At 41.3% G+C, this 17,834-nt stretch overlaps 1 protein-coding gene across 1 annotated transcript in view; it reads right to left on the bottom strand.

Moving 5' to 3' along the window:
• Positions 1 to 9,352: 9,352 nt before the first annotated feature.
• Positions 9,353 to 17,834, bottom strand: part of Mertk (MER proto-oncogene, tyrosine kinase) — a 133,904-nt gene continuing 125,422 nt past the window's right edge. The window contains exon 19 of the mRNA XM_070013306.1: positions 9,353 to 10,650. Coding sequence (XP_069869407.1) covers positions 10,137 to 10,650 — 514 coding nt within the window. The 3' untranslated portion in view covers positions 9,353 to 10,136. The remainder of the gene's footprint in view (positions 10,651 to 17,834) is intronic.

Below are 17,834 nucleotides of genomic sequence, written 5' to 3'. Positions count from 1 at the left end.
TTTCCACATACTTCCAGTGGCTTTCTTCCAAATCATCTCTGATGTTAGTCAGTTTTATCTTGAGGTTTATATAAACTTGAAGATTTTTTTATATATATTTATTTATATATAGCTTATAATTATATACCCTACCAATATTTTTCATATTGTCTTACTGGTTATAATGCTCTTTATAAAGAACCCTTATACTTTAGAGAGAGCATCAAAATTCAAGAGTACTATTTATAGAACAGTAGCCATTGTCACCAATAGATGGCACTAGCAGATTGATGATATTTTATATAACCTACATCTTCCCTGCAGGTCTTTTTAATCTAATTTTCAGCTACTAACTTCAATTAGACTTGCTATATGTAACTCTAATTATCTTGAAGTCTAAGAACTTAATTTTTCCAAGCACTAAGTTCATAGCAAAATTGTGGGGAATATACAGAGGATTCCCATATTCCCCTTGTCTCCCCCACAACTTGTTCCTTCTAACAGATTCCCACACTACAGTGAGTAATTAAAGCATAACTTATTTCAGAAAACCATGTTCATCTTACTGAGCATTAGGTATCACACAGTTACAGATTCCCACTAATAGACTCAACAAGGGTGTCATCTTCAAGAGTCATTACTTTTGTTACGTAGTTGTTATTGTTGTTTGTATTCTATGATAATTTCATTTCTGAGAAAGATTAGAATTAACATCACTTAGTTTAGCATCAGCTGGTATCTCCCTATCCAAAACAGCTTGGAAAAGAAGATCTTTACAACATAGTTCCTGCCATGATCATAAGGGGACACATAGCAAAGGGCTAATAGTACAAGAAAGGCTGGGTCCTGAAATGTGAGCATTAGGCATGTTCCATAGGTAATTTTTTCTTCTGTTTTTTCAAAACAAATTTTAAAAACCCTTAAAAATTTCTTTCACTTGGATTCTCTTAGAAGCAGTCATTAAAATAATGATTTGAGTGGAAACAGCTAGTTGGGAAGTATAAAGTGTGGTAGTAGGGTAGTAGTATGAAACAAATTATGTCTCCCTAAGAATTATATACTTATATATATATATATATATATATATATATATATATATATATGTGTGACTTAGCCACAGTTTCACTTCTGGATTTTTGGAGATTAATTGGAGATAAGAGTCTCATAGACTTTCCTGCCTAGGCTGACTTCAAACCAAGATCCTCAGATCTCAGCCTCCTGAGCAGTTAGATTAGAGGCATGAGCCACCAACACCTGGATAAAATGTACATTTTGAAGTCCTACTTCTCAATATTTTAAATGTGAATTATTTGAAGAAAGAGATAATTAAGGAAAGATGAGGTTTTTAGGGCGGTCCCTAATCTAGCATGACTGGTAGTGTCCTTAGTAAAAAAGAAGCTTAAGACACAGGCATGTATTGATAGGAGAGCCAAGGCAGCCAGAGAGAGAGAGACTGGCAGAAGATACCGAGCCTGTCTGTCAACTCCTTGATTTGGGATTTATGGCTTCTAGGACTGTGGGGGAATAAATTTCTATTGTGGAAGTACTCAGTCTTTTTTTGGGGGGGGGGTCCAGTCATGGGGCCTGAACTCTGGGCCTGGGCGCTGTCCCTCAGCTCTTCAGCTCAAAGCTAGCACTCTACCACTTGAGCCACAGTGCCACTTCCGGCTTTTCCTTATGTGGTGCTGAGTAATCGAACCCAGGGCCTCAGGCATGCAAGGCAAGCACTCTACCACTGAGCCACCTTCCCAGCCCAGTCTTATATCTTGTTTTGGCAGTCCCAGCAAACTGACCCAGGCAGTGCACAAATGTGACAGGGAACAGAGGGGCACAGTTAAGGAGCCATTCACATGTCATCTCCCACTGTAGGCAAGTGGCATGGAGTCCCACCGGGAAACATTTTTTTAAAAAACTGAGTGGGACACTGCACAGAGTTGCCTCTCACAAGGGATGAAGAGCCTGACTGTGGCTCACTGTGGCTAGTCTGAATGACTTTTCCCTTTATAATGATGCTGAGGCAATGTGACAGTAAAGACATTTTTATTTGATTACAGTACTGGGGGCTTGAATGTAAGGTTAGGGCACTGTCTCTTTTTTGCTCTAGGCTAGTGCTCTACCACTTGAGCCATAGCTCCACTTCTGGCTTTTTGGTAGTTAACTGGAGATAAGAATCTCACAGACTTTCTTGCCCAGGCTGGCTTTGAACTACAATTCTCAGATTTCAGCTAGGATTATAAGTGGGAGCCAGCAGCACCCAGCAAAAAGCATTTCTGAAAGAGTCTTGCTATGTATCTCTTGCCTGGAATTCACTATGTAGCTCCAGCTGACCGGAACCTTGTGATCCTGCTTCTGCCTCCTGAGCTCCGGGATTACAAGCATGCATCATTTGGAATTTTCAGTTTGCCATGGTTCATCAAGACAACGTCATCAAAGGTCAAAGAACAGATATCTGTGCTCATATGCATTATTCCTTGGTAGAGGGCTATCACTGGGAATATAATACCCTAGACTGTAATCCAAGGCATAGTGGCTTTTCCACACTGAAGAAATCTCTCAAGACATATGCAGGCCATGACAACTGAAATACACAGGAGGGAAAGGCAGGAAGGACACTTCCAGGGACCTCCGGAGAAGCCTAACTTGAAATATTTACATGATGTCTGGAGTTTGCTTCAAAACAATATAAGCAGGACTGAAGAGAGGTAGGCTGAGATAAACAACACTAGTCAGTTGATCTTTTTTTTTTTTTCCAGTCATGGGTTTTGAACTCAGGGGACTGGGTGCTATCTCTGAGCATTTTACTCAAGGCCATTACTTTACCAGTTTGAGCTACAGCACCACAGGAAGTGGAGATTAGAGTCTCACAGACTTTCTTGCCCCGGCTGGGCTGGTGGCTAGTTTTGAATCACAATCCTCAGCATTCAGTATCAAGAGTGGCCAGGCTTACAGGTGTGAGCCACTGGCGCCCGACTAGTTGATCATTTTTTTAAAGGCTAGAGGTGCATACCAAGGCAGTAATCCAACTCTTCTGCATATTTATAAGGCTGAATTTTCTCTAATAAACAGGCTGTAATATATGCATTAGAGACTTTTACCAGGTGGAGTAATAGAGATCAAACATCTTCCTTCCTAAAACAATAATCACTCCTACCAAAAATGCATGGAACAGTTGTATGTTGGTTTTTTGTTTTGTTTTTGTTTTGTTTTGTTTTGTTTTTGATATTGGACTTCAGGTAATGAAACAGTTATCAAGGCTGAATTACTTAATTAATCAATTTATTTATTTATTTATTGACAGTTCTGGGTTTTGAACTCAGGGCTGGGTGCTGTCCCTGAGCTCCTTTAGGTTCCACCTGAGTTCCTTTAGTTCCACTTCTGGCTTTTTGGTAGCTTAGTGGAGATAAAAGTCTCCCAGAGTCCGGCGCAGGTGGCTACACCTGTAATCCTAGCTATTCACAAGGCTGAGATCTGAGGATCGCAGTTCAAAGCTAGCCCGGGCAGGAAAAGTCCATGAGACTCTTATCTCCAATAAACCACCAGAAAACCAGAAATGGTGATGTGGCTCAAGTGGTAGAGCACTTTCCTTGAGCTGAAGAGCTGAGGGACAGGGGACAGTGCCCAGACCCACAGTTTAAGCCCCATGACCGATTAAAAAAAAAAGTCTCCCAGACTTTCCTGCCTGGCCTGACTTTGAACCACAATCCTCAGATCTCAGCCTCCTAAGTAGCTACAATTATAGGCCTGTGCTTCCAGCATCCAGCTTCATAGGCTTATTTCTGAACACCTGGCTCCTGATTCCCATACTTCACTCTCCCAAATCTGTCCTGTACAGGGACCAATATGCTCAACAGGGGATATTATTTTTCTACCTAGCCTTACAATTACTTTAGAAAAAATAATTTTATTATTACTAAGGTGTTGTACAGAGGGGTTACCATTTCAAAAGTCAGGTAATGAGTAATTTCTTTTTTTGGCCAATGGCACCCCTTCTGAAAATTTCTTTCTTTAAATTGGAATAATTAATCTTTCCACACTTTAACTATCCATCCTTGGCTAAACAAGTAACTTAGTGAAGGCCAGGCTTATCTAATAACTTCTTGAACTTGGAATACATTCTGCAAGTCACAAACTGGAAAGCTTATTGGCACCAGATGTTTTAAGTGCAATGTCTGACCAATCATTGTGCTAGTACTAAGCTATGCTAACTCAAGGCTTGTTGAAAGCAGGCTTAAAAATGAAAACAAATAGGATTTTAAAAAACATAATTTAAAAAATACAACCAACAAGCCGGGTGCCAGTGGCTCACATCTGTAATCCTAGCTACTGAGGAAGCTGAGATCTGAGGATCACGATTCAAAGCCAGCCTAGGCAGGAAAGTCTGTGAAACTCTTATCTCCAATAAACCACCAGGAAACCAGAAATGGTGACGTGGCTCAAGTGGTAGAGTGCGCGCCTTGAGCTGAAGAGCTCATGGACAGCACCCAAGCCCAGAGTTCAAGCCCCATGACCAAAAAAAAAACAAAAAACAAAAAAACAAAAAAACCCAACAACCGACAGAATTAATCCAGGAAAAGCAATTGCAACCACTTTTGGAAGAATAGAATATTAGAATCAAGAGTGTCTATAATATCTGACCATAAATATCCAGTTTCAATAAAAATATGAAACATTCATGGAAATATGAAAATTACCCTCTACACAAGAAAAATATAGTTAATAGAGACTGTCCCTGCAAAGTTTGAGATATTAGATTTACCAAATACTTTACTATAAAACAAAAAGTACAATAATGGCTCGATTGTCAGAGGTGAAGTGGCGGAAGAAGAAAGTAAATCAGCAAACTTGATGATAGATCACTAGAGGTAATCTCTTCTGAACTAGAAAAAGGAAAAGAATTGGAAAGTTACACATTTTATACAGGAGAAACTGATTGTTAAATTTTAGCTTGGTGCGAGTCGCTCACACCTGTAACCCTAGCTACTCAGGAGGCTAAGATCTGAGGATCAGGGTTTAAGGCTAGCCTAGGCAGAAAAGTCTGTGAGACTCTTTATCTCTAATAAACCACCAGAACCAAGTGGCACTGTGACTCAAAGTGGTAGAAGCGAAAGAGCTCAGGGACAGTACCCAGGCCCCCAGTTCAAGCCCCACAACCACCATGAACAACAACAACAAACAAACAAAAAAACCCAAACCTTTAGCAGATGTAAAGGCAAAGCATCAGCCTAATTTCTTTGAACTGCTATATAAGCTAAGGCTTATTGGTATAATGGAATTTAGTTTGCAAACCCAAATTTATGGCTCTTTAAGGGAGCCATGCAGGGCAAGGTCTCAGAGCTTGTTTCTACAAAGGTAACTGATGACTACTTCTAAGGTTTCTTACTCTAAACAGCATCTGCACACTTGGCTGATCTGCTTCACTGTGACACTGGTAGATTTTAACAAAATGCACAAGTCAGAGCCCTCTGAGGAATGCACTTAAAAAGGCTGTGACTTATCCCAATGCCCAGAACAGTTTTCCTCTCTCTGAATATTTGTAAGTGGGAGAGTAGATCATGTACCCTTATGACTGCTACTTGAAGAAATTCTATTAATTAGATTTTATAGTTATAGTCTCAATAAGTTAATTAAAATTATCATATTCTAAAGGGATAGAAACGGCTAATTCATATTCAAACGGCTAATTCATATTCTCATTTCTCTTCCAAATTTCTAAAAATGGGATAATAGATAAAATATAATATAAATTGTACATGAAGCTATTCTAATAACTGGGGTTACAGTTTCTAAAAATCATTACACTTATATATCAATACATTAAGCAATTATGCTTTTTGAAAAAAATTATGCTTGTTGCTGGGCACCAATGGGTCACACCTATCATCCTAGCTTCTCAGGAAGCTGAGATCTGAGGATTGCAGTTCAAAGCCAGCCTAGGCAAGAAAGACTCTTATCTCCAGTTAACCACCAGAAAACCAAAAGTGGCGCTGTGGCTCAAAGTGGTAGAACACTAGCCTTGTATGAAAAAAGCTCAGGGCCCTGAGTTAAGCCCCACAACTAGCAGGAAAAAAAAATATGCTTGTTAAAAATGCGTGCTAAACATTGGTAGTTCTGCTGCTATTCTTATTTAAAAGAGAGAAAAGTTAGATTGAAACATAGGAATATTGTGTGTTACTAAAATGTTCATTCAGGGCAACAAAACTTCCTGTTTTCCCATTTATCACCAGAAGTAACTAAACATCTTTAGAGAAGTCAAAGTGCTGGTGTTGCTGGTTTATTTGGGGATCCTTTATTTTCCCATCGATTCAGCAGAAGTTCCAGCCATTGACTGGAGTGGTTACAGTGGGTGCTAACATTCACTTGTCTTGCCAGAATTAGGCTGGGCTGGAAGATGAGATGGTAGTTTGACCTGTTTCCTGGGTAGGGAACTTCTGCTTAATCTAATGGACATGAAGACAGAGACAGAATCTCCCCTGGCCAGGTGGCACACTGAACCACATATCTCCAAGTCCTGCATATTCACTGCTTGTCTCCACTGCTTACCATAATCACAAGTGGGCCTCCCCACCAAAGCTCTACAAACAGTAACCTGTTGGACATGATTCAAAGGAGGAAGGATCATGTCTACTCCTGAGTCCTAAAGCCATTTGAGGTGAGAAATACAACCATTGTCCTTCACTTTTCTGAACACCTCAACTGTATGCAACACTGGTTAAGGCAAGTCTCTTTTTAAATTAAATTATACAGTCATTATTTTGTGTGGTGGGAATTGAACCCAGGGCCTCATGCATGCTAAGCATACATTCTACCACAGAACTAAACCTGAGCCTGTCTTTTGTTTTCTGAGTGAGTTTGTATTATTTTGGATGGAGGCGATAACACAATCAAGGAAAACAGGTTTGCACTGTATAAGGAATGGCAAGTCAAACTTGGGAAAGCCTCCCTCTAGTGTGAGGTTCTTTCAAACCTCTTGCATTTTCTTTGCATGGAAGGCTTCAGAAGAGGTCTTCCCTCTACCCCGGAGGAAACGCAGCCTTAGGAAAAGCCAAGCGGCCCCAACAATGCTTAGGGATACTCCTTCCAGCCCTGCCTGTGCCTATGCAGCTCAGCTCACAGAGCAGAGTGCTTTGACTTGTTCAGAGGAGATGCTTTGGTTCTTGCTTCTCCCCTTACTCTGCTAGGAAAGCAAGAAAGCAAAAAAGAGAAGAAAATCTCTTAGCAGGTCAAGCTAGTTTCAACCGGTAGGTCACGAGTGTGTCTGGTATTTGTTTATTTCCTTGTCCTCTTGAACTCTCCAACCCTAGTCCCAGTTTAGCTGACGACAATGACTGACTTGTTTCTTCCTGTTTTCTCTCATCCACTTTTTGCCCATAGAAGCCACTTTTTATAAAAGTCATTTGAGTGTATCCAACAGAACACAGGAAAGGCTGTTTTCAGTACACTGTCAACAAGAGTCTGCCAATGATTGGATGGTTTCAAAGTTAGTTCTTTCCAAACTTTTAAACATTCAAATATGTTTAAGAACACTGTAGACGCAAGGTTGTGAGTGAGATTTCAAGAGCCACGAATCAGCTTCCCAAGTATGCTCACCTTTGGTCTTCAGCTCCACCCAGATTGGGGGGAGGGGCCCTCCCATCCCTGGAGTTCCCGCCATATAGATGGCCTCTCCCACTCTCCACCCAGACCCACCTGAACTCCCACCTACCTACTTCCTTTTTCCTCAGACCCTCCTGCTACCTGGATGGGGATGGAGGCTATGTGCTCCCTCTTGGGGGAAATATGGCTCCTCTAATAAACCTTATAATAATCTTTCTCCTGTGCCTGTCTGCCTCTGCATGGTCCCCTGGGATGGATGTGTGGGTTCCTCCTCTTTAAACTACAGGCGCAAGCTACCACATCTGACAAGTTCTTTCAATTCTTTACTGTTACTATCAACAAGAAATTTTGAACAAGCAGGTAATAAAAATATTTTACTGATTTTTTAATATAACCATTAAAATTTTGAACAATGTCTTTATACGATGTAACTGTGCCTTTGTTTTTCTATTCTTCTTTCTGTCCTTTTACTAATAAAATGTAGTGCTGGAAAAATTTTTTTTTTTAATTGTAAAGATACTATACAGAGGGTTACAGTTACGTGAGTGAGGTAATGAGTACACTTCCTCTTGAACATTGTTACCCCCTCCATTGTTTTCCCCCTACCATCCCCTCCCTCCCTCCCTTCCCCAAGGTTCTTTTTTTTTTTTTTTTTTTATTGTGATTAAGTGATTACTTAATTTCCGGAAATTCACAGTATTGTGGAATAATGATGCTCATTTAAAGTCACAAGTTCATTCTAACTGGAAAAAATTTTTTTATAGCTATACAGACTCTTTCTAGACTCTTAGGGCTTTTCAAGCAGAATATTTCAAAGCACTTCCTCCAACATGTGCCATTTGCTATCCCCATTAGAAGCCCAATCAACGACAGCTTGATCTTGGATCAGAATCTCCAAATTGTAAGCTAAACAACTCTTCTCTTTAATAAATTAATTCCCTTGGGAATTTTGTTGCTGCAGTGTGATACTGACTAGATCAGTTCCCAAATTATAGCCTTAATAAAATGTTTTAAATTCAAGCTCTACTGTTCTTTACACTGGGGCTACTGGCAAAATCACTCAATCTCTCCAAGACTTGGTTTCTGGCTTGGACATGGTGATGGCATTGGAACAGTGGTATGATGATGCTCAGATTGAACAGGACAGTTCATATACAGTGTTTGACATATTGGCAAGGGCTCAACCAACAATGGTTGTTTGAAGTGGGAGAGCCAGGATAGTAACTGTAGAGCCTGTGCCCTACTGTTTGTCTTGCCCACCTTCTGAATGGCATTTCCCAAACAGAAACGTGTTCTACCCATCAAAATCTCTTGTACAAGCCGGGCACCGTTGACTCACACCTGTAATCCTAGCTACTCAGGAGGCTGAGATCTGAGGATCACGGTTCAAAGCCAGCCTGGGCAGGAAAGACAATGAGACTCCTATCGCCAATAAACCACTAGAAAACCAGAAGTGGCGCTATAGCGCAAATGGTAGAGCTCTCACCTTGAGCTGAAGAGCTGAGGGACAGTGCCCAGGCCCAGAGTTCAAGCCCCATGACCGACAAAAAGAAAAAAAAAATCTCTTGTACAGCTTATTTGAACCCCTTCTAACCAGATTAGGTTCTTTAATCCTTTATTATCTTTTTCTTCATCTATGGACTCTTTTCCTATCTGTAAAAAGTACAGGAATGGGAGGAACAAGCAGTGTGAGGGCCAGCCATTAAGAGAACCCCTTTGCAAATGTCCCAGGGTTGTTGGTGGCCAGTTGTTCCACATGTGAAGTAAATTCACCACACGCTTCCTCATTCATGTTTTATTAGGAAGTTGTAACAAATCATTAACTGGTTATAAAACTTGAAACATTAACAAAATTATTCTGATCAAACACATTCATGAGGGCACAAGACATTTCTCATGAAGACCAGATGTGAAGTCAAATGTGGTATTTCATTTTACAAGTATTTTACATTTAATAGTTTCACAAAAGAAAAGGACTTCCAAAATAAACAACTCTGTAGACCTGTTAGCACTGAAGAATAGCTGAAGCTTACATTGTAAGATCTACAAGAAAGAATGACATAAAATAAGTAGTCTTATTAAAATAAAACATGCTTGATTCTTTCCATCATATATACATATATTTCTTCCTCTTTAAATAAATATATATTATATATTTTTATTTCTTGTGGTGCTGGGGATGGAACACAGACCTCACACACATTAAGCTTGTGTTCTCCCATTGAGCCATGCCCCTAGTCCTATTATGTGTTGTTTTCTGAGATGGGTTCTAGTCATGTAGCTCAAGTGGGCTTAGACCTTGCAAATCTTCCTGCCAGATACTCCAGAGTGCTGTGATTACAGCAATATGCCACTATTCCCAGCTTCCTCTTACATTATTTCTGAAGAAGACTTAGTTGGCAACATTCATCTGGTGGTCGGATCATGGAGTTTACTTGGTTAAAAACAATACAAAGAAACCAACAAATACCAGGCACCTGAGGCACAACTGAAGTCTACTCAAAAAGGAGAATTCACTTGGTTTTGCAATGTCTCCTCTCAACTTGGTGACAGGCAGCAATGTCTTACATTGGGACCTCTGAGTCTTCTGAGGAGTCATCAGCAAACAAAAATTTGTCCTCCGATGAGCTCCCCAAGGGCAGTGTGCTACAGTGTGACCAGGAAACCCCATTCCTCACAGGTCTGTCTTCTGATAAAACACTGTCCTTTCCAGCCACGAGCACAGCAGGGGGAGCAGAAGCCAGATCTTCCCATTCCTCACTGCCTCCGTTCATGATGTACCTTTCTTCTTGAGCTTTGCTCTCATGAACTTCTGCTGTGACCACGCTAATAGTCCCACTCGGAGTGCAAGAAGCAATAATGGAGTGAGGATCAATGTTCATGTCCAGGTGAGCAAGTGCTGGCCCATCGGCAGTGCCCTCTTCATTCTCTAGAGGTTGTGTGTTGATGTAGATGATGGCCGCTTGGTCCTCCACATCAGGCAGACTTTCCAAGAGTTTTTCTAGCTGGAGTCTCAGCATAGAAAAGGTAGGTCTGTCCAAGGGATCGGTGCTCCAGCAAGAGTACATGATCTCATACCTGAGAGTGAGAGACAAATGAGCATCTCCTGCCACAGCACCCATCCCCTTAGTGCCACCCACTGCTTGGTCTTCATTTAACCTTTCATTAGTATTACATTTTAATCAGCATTTTTTCCCTTTATGAAAATTATTGAGATTCTTTGTTGTTGTTTTTATGTGTGCTGGTCCCTGGGCTTGAGTTCAGGGCCTGGGATCTCTCCTTGAGCATTTTTCCTCAATGCTAGCTCTCTACCACTTGCATCATAGCTCCACTTCTGGCTTTCTGGTGGTTAACTGGAGATAAGAGTCTCATGGATAGGGCTGGGAAGGTGGCTCAGTGGTAGAGTTCTTGCCTTGCATGCATGAGGCCCTGAGTTTGATTCCTCAGCACCACATAAGCAAAATGAAAAAAGCTGGAAGTGGCACTGTGGCTCAAGTGGTAGAGTGCTAGCCTTGAGCTGAAGAGCTGAGGGATAGCACCCAGGCCCAGAGTTCAGGCCCCATGACCGGACCCCCCCCCAAAAAAAAAAAAAGAGTCTCATGGACTTTCTTGCTTGGGCTGGCTTTGTATGATGATCCTCAGATCTCAGCCTCCTGAGTAGCTAGGACTACAGGTGTGAGCCACCAGCACCTGGCTTTGAGATAGTTTTTCAAGGGGGTGGTACAATCCTTACTCAACATTTGTAAATGCTTCATGGGTATTTGACAAGAAAACTATTCTGTATTCAAGAATAGAACATGGATGTGGCATTTTTACATTCTTTTGCAAATAAAGAGCATTTAAAGTCCTCTTCTTTCTATAATGGTTGGCCAACTATGCTTGGGCCCACTACCTTTATGTAAAGCTTTATTTGACACAGCTATGCCTATTTGTTTATGAGTTGACTATGACACCTTTTTTCTCCAATGGCAGTGTTAAGCAGGTGCTACAAAGGGCTCAACACCCCAAATACTTATGGTTTGGTATTTTAATAATGTTTCCCATCAACCTGGTTTGGTACTAAGAGAGCTGAGTTAGATGGAGCCCTCAGGGCAGCTAGGGGTAGTATAGAAGCAGTAAGAATGAGGGGAAACTATGTATTGCTCCTTCTGTACTTCCCAACAGTCCTGTCATACCACTTTGTAGAATAATGAAGTGGACCAGGCAAGTTACAGAGTGTACACTGGCTACATGATAGCAGGAGAGGGAGGGGAGTCTGATTCAGATTGAGCAGGTCTGCTAAGTTCTATAGGGGACAACCTTCTCTTCTTGGTGGTAAATTAATTCACAGTGTTCAAGGTCAATAAGAATTACAATGAAGATGCATTTAAAGGAACATGACAAAACAGAAAGAACAATCAAGAACCACCTGGCTCAGAAACGGAGATATACCATCTCATTCTTTCCTGTGTGGAGAAATTGGTATTAATGTCACTAGATAAGAAAACGACATGAGCCAGGTGCTGGTGACTCTCATCTGTAATACTAGATACACAGGTAGCTGAGATCTGAGGATAGTGGTTTGAAGCCTGCCAGAGCAAGAAAGTTTGTGATACCCTTATCTCCAATTAGCTGCCAAAAACAACAAACAACAACAACAACAACAATAGAGCTGTGTGATTCAAGTGGTAAAGTGCAAACCTTGAGCAAAAAAAAAAAAAATCTCAAGAGACAGTGCCCAGGTCATGAGCTCAAGCACTAAGACTGGCACACAAAAAAAGAAAGAAAGGACCAATGGAATAGAATGGGAAACCCAGAAATGAACCTACAGACCTATAGCCATCTAATCTTCAATAAGGGAGCTAAAAAAATAGAATGGAAGAAAGCCTCTTCAGTAAATGGTGCTGGCAAAATTGGTTAACTACTTGTAGAAAACTAAAGCTAGATCTTTATATATCACCCTGCGCCAGAATCATCTCCAAATGGATCAAAGACCTCGAAGTCAAAGCAGACACTCTGAAAACATTACAGGATGGAATAGGGGAAACCCTAGGTCTCCTTGGCACGCCCAGATTTTCTTAATAGAGACCCAGAAACACAACAAATCAAAGAAAGGTTAGACAAATGGGATTGCATGAAATTGCAGAACCTCTGTATGGCAAAGGACACAGCTAGCAAGATCAATAGAAAGCCCACGGATTGGGAGAAGATCTTCACTAGCCATACAACAGACAAGGGTCTCATATCTAAAATATACCTGGAACTCAAAAAATTAAATCCCCCAACAACAAATCCTCAAAGAAACAACTGCCCAATAAATAAGTGGGCTAAAGACTTAAAGAGAAACTTCTCTGAAGAGGAAAGAAGGATGGCCAATAGACACATGAAGAAATGCTCAACCTCCCTAGCCATAAAAGAAATGCAAATCAAAACAACATTGAGATACCACCTCACCCCAGTTAGAATGGCTAGAATCAAGAACTCTAATAACAACAGATGCTGGAGGGGATGTGGACAGAAGGGAACCTTACTGCATTGTTGGTGGGACAAATGATCACAAAGAAGACCACACTAAAACTACCAGCACAACTATATTTATTGCAGCATTATTTACCATAGCTAAGATATGGAACCAACCCAGATGGCCCTCAGTAGATGAATGGATCAAGAAAATGTGGTATATATACACAATGAAATTCTATGCCTCCATCAGAAAGAATGACATTGCCCCATTTGTTAGGAAGTTGAAAGACTTGGAAAAAATTATATTAAGTGAAGTAAGCCAGGCCCAAAGAAACATGGGACCCCTGGTTTCTCCCTTATTTGCAATAACTGGTATATGTGTGAGTCAAGCAGAAAAGGTCAGATAAGTTGATGTTAGGGAAATGAACCCCAAGATAAGTATTCAAATGTTTTTTTTCTTTCATGCAATTGTTTCTAACATATTTGTAAGATGATTTCTTTGATGCTTTGTATGTCCCTCACCCACGATATAACCCCTGCTTTCCCTGTATTTGATGTTGGTATAATTTGTGGAGGGGAAGGGAAAAAACAAATCGTTTAAATAGAGATACAGGTGGACCCATTGCAACAATGAGGTGTACAAGTCCTTATGTTGAAAAACAAACTACAATTTTGGTGGGGGAGGAGGGAGAATCAGGTGGGGGGGAGGATGGGAAGGGATGGGAAGGGAAAACAAAGGAGGAAGCAAGAATGCTTGATAAGAAATGTACTCGTTATCTTGCCCATGTAATTGTAACCCCTCTGTACAGTATTTTCACAACAATTAAAAAAAAAAAGAAATATAGGTCCCATGGTGTCCCTTAGTTGCAATAACTAGTATATGTCTGAGACAAACAGAAACTGTCAGACAACTTGATATTAGGCGAAATGAACCCCAAGATAAGGGTTCAAATTTTTTTCTTGCGATTGTTTCCAACATATTTATAAGATGATTTCTTTGTTGCTTTGTATGTACCTCCCCCAGGGTATAAGCCCTGCTTTCATTGTATTTGATGTTGATATAATTTATGGAGGGGAAGGGAAAAAACAAACTATTTAAATAGGGTTACAGGTGGACCCATTACAACAATGAGATGTACAAGACATTATGTTGAAAAAACCAACTTTACAACTTTGGCTGGGTGGGGGGTTGGGGTCAGTAGGGGGGTGTGGGGGTGGAGAGGGGAAGGGATGTATGGGGAAACAAAGGAGGAGGCTACAATGCTTGATAAGAAATGTACTCATTATCTTGCCCATGTAATTGTAACCCCTCTGTATGGTATTTTCACAATTAAAAAAAAGAAAGAAAAAAAAGGGAAAAAAGAAAAAAATAGATAATTTGATAAAATATACTCTAGAAAGAACCCAACTTTAATAAATGGGAGAAAAACTCAATAAAAGAAAGAAAGAAAGAGAGGGGGGAGGGAGGGAGGGAGGGAGGGAGGGAGGGAAGGAGAAAAGGAGAGAAGGAAGGAAGGAAGGAAGGAAGGAAGGAAGGAAGGAAGGAAGGAAGGAAGGAAGGAAGGAGGGAAGGAGGGAAGGAGGAGAAGGAAGAGAACACAAGCGGAGCATGAATTGGGCACTGGTGACTCAAAATTTGTTTCCTAGTTGCACAAGAGTTATTTTATAATAATGAACCGAGGCAATCAACAAGAGGTCCTGCACCTTGTAAATAAAAGAAAGTCAGGATGACCGTTAAATTTTATGGATAGAAAAAAATGTAGACTTAGGAACTGCCATTTTCATGGCCATTTTTGTTATTCCATTGAAATTTTTTTTTAAGGATACAACTGTCAGAAGCAAAGGGATAGAGGGAGAGGGGAATATTGGATGGGATCAGGGTTTTAGTTACCTATGATGAAAAGGGTTCTGGTGGTGGATGGTGGTATGGCTATGGGACAGCATGAATGCATTGCATACAACTAAGCTGTATATCAGTGGTTAATACATTTTATGTTACATTTATTTTACCACAATTTTTAAAATGTCATCAGATTAATTTACCAAATGCATAGATTTATGAAGTTACCCAGAGTTTTTAGGCCTCTGTTTTGTTCTGCCTCTGAGATGGTGGATTACAGTTGTATGTCTGCTTTGTCTGCTTCCAGAACTGCTGCTTGCCTTCCATTAGCTGTGTACATGTCTTTGCTGTGGAAAGACAGGATTTGTTCCAAGTAACAATGCTACTTGGTCCACTGCCACTTGTAACTAGTTTCTCTCTGGGTCTGGGCTAGGCTCCTCACAGTCAGGGTCAGCCTGCCATTACTCTATAATAAGACCATAATTCTATCTATCTATCTATCTATCTATCTATCTATCTATCTATCTATCTATCTATCTATCTATCTATCTATCTGTCTGTCTGTCTGTCTGTCTGTCTGTCTGTCTGTCTGTCTGTCTGTCTATCTATCTATCTATCTATCTATCTTCTACTTAGCTATCTACCAACCATCCATTTATCTATCATCTATCCACAGTACTGGGGATCAAACCCAGGGCCTTGTGCATACTAGGCATGCACTCTACCTCTGAGCTATACTCAGCTTACAATTTTAAAGGTACATTTTGATTGTTACCCTAACAATGTTTAGGGTGCCTGGTGGTGAGGAGCAGGGAGAATGATGGATCTGCATTGTACCTGCTTACTCACTTGTTTGCTATGATGCCACTGTGATGAGAGAGTGGGAGAGGACAACCCCAGGCCCCACCCAGCCATGGGTTTCTATGGTTTACCAGCATCAGAGATGGAAACAAAAGAGGAAGGATATCTGCAGCCTAATGGGGCCCAGGGAGCAAAGAGCAGGCTAAGTCTTGTGTTGTACTGGTAGACTGAGTAAGTGCTAGGACCATGTACTGTGGTGGCCAGCTGGTGGGAAGGACTCTCAGGCTGAAGGAGACTGTAATGAACTTAATTGGGAAAATGATGTCCCAGGGATGTTGACAGAGGCATAGAGAATGGCATCTTGGGAAACAGAAAGCAGGCCTGCAACCTGGTCACTCTAAGGTGGGATATGTGTGTGAGAGATGACCCTCTGAGTGGCAGGTTGGGAGAGCAGGGCACAAAGGGCTCCAGGAAGAAGGCCTGGTTCACCAGCCTGCTGGCCACATCTGTGTCCACAAACCCGGGGCACAGAGCCAGTAGGAGTGTGGGGATCATGGCTGTTTGCATCTGTCTGGCTGCCCAGCCACATGGCAGGGGTTGACTCTGCCACTATTCTCTGTTCTCAGAGAACACTGACTCAGCACTCCCTCATTTTGGTTTCATGTAAAACATCCAAAACCCACAATGAGACACAGCTCAGACTTTGGGGAGACCTACGTTAATCACAGCTAATGTCAACTCTGGTGGCACACTGGGAAAGTTAATGAAGCTCTTCTCATTCAATATTGTTGGACTGAAAGGCTACCTTCTTTTCAGAAGCAAACATTTCATTAACACAGCCTTTTAGAAAACTACTGAGAAACCCCTAGAGCTAATTTAATTTAGGATTTCAAAATGTGGTTATGGGATCTGCAGAGCTTGTTTCGGTTTAATGTTAGACATCGTGAGCCACAATAATAACCATTATCAAGCAGGGAATGGCTTGGATCAAAAGTAAATTTGTGTTTGGCTTTTGGACCTAGGAGGCTGCATACAAACTGATCTAGGCCCTTTGCTTAATGTAAGGTAGTGCGGACATAGCTTAGGGCAGCCCTGAGGCTCTGCAACCAGTGTCCCAGCATGGTGCTACCATGGCTGAGCTGGCACAGGCCCAGGGTCCTGCAGTATTCTTGCTATGTGTGGTAAGAAAGTCCCTTTTGAGGCTGGGAATGTGGCTTAGTGGTAAAGTGCTTTCCTATGCATGAAGCCACCGGTTCAATTCCTCAGTACCACATAAACAGAGAAAGTTGAAAGTAGCTTTGTGGCTCAAGTGGTAGAGTGCTAGCCTTGAGCAAAAGAAGCTCAGAGACAGTGTCCAGGCTTTGAGTTCAAGCCCTAGGACTGGCAGAAAAAAAAATAGAATGCCTTTCTCCAGGCCCAGGGCTTTCATTATATGGGAGACACTGAGAAGAAGGCTCACAGAATCAGGCTACAGACAGCTTCACACAGATATCATTCTGAAAAAGATGGCTGGGGGAGAACAACCTGAAATGATACTATTGCATTTAGTGTTATTGCACGAGCATTCCTCTGTATGACTCCTACCAGCTGAACATTGCAGACACTTCTTTGACCTTCACTGCAGCTCTCTGAAGAACATAGGATCAATGTCATGGCTGATAATATGAAGCATAGAGAGGCTAAGTTACACACGGCTAGCCAGGAGGGAGAGCTTGAGCTGCCTTACCTTTAAATCTACATCTCTTTACCAAAGAGCCTGGCATTGAAGATAGAGAGGGACAGAGTGAGACAGATGTATACTGTAGCAGGAGCTGAGAACATTCACACTCAGCTGAGCACTGTCTCAGGAGCATTTTAGAACACACATTTCTAGGTCTACTTTGTACCAATAGCATGTGTCCATGGCTATGAGTTAAGGAATTGCACTGTTAGAATAGCTTGTCTCCCAAGCAAGCCAGGAACAGATGGCTCACATTTGCAATCCTACCTATTCATGAGTCTGAGATCCGAGGACCCTGGTTCAAAGTCAGCCTAGGCAAACAAATCCAAAAGAGTATTACCTCCAATTAACTGGCAAAAAACCAGAAGTAGAGGTATGGCTTAAGTGGTGTAGCACCAACCTTGAGTGAAAAAGCTAGGAGAGAACATGAGGCTTTCAGTTCAAGACCCAGTACTGGTA

Source organism: Dipodomys merriami, unplaced genomic scaffold (assembly GCF_024711535.1).
Source record: "Dipodomys merriami isolate MVZ:Mamm:240054 unplaced genomic scaffold, mDipMer1.0.p SCAF_90, whole genome shotgun sequence".
In the NCBI taxonomy this organism is placed as follows: Eukaryota; Metazoa; Chordata; class Mammalia; order Rodentia; family Heteromyidae; genus Dipodomys; species Dipodomys merriami.
The sequence above is the reverse complement of the archived record's forward strand: the minus strand, read 5'-3'. Positions and strand labels throughout refer to the sequence as shown.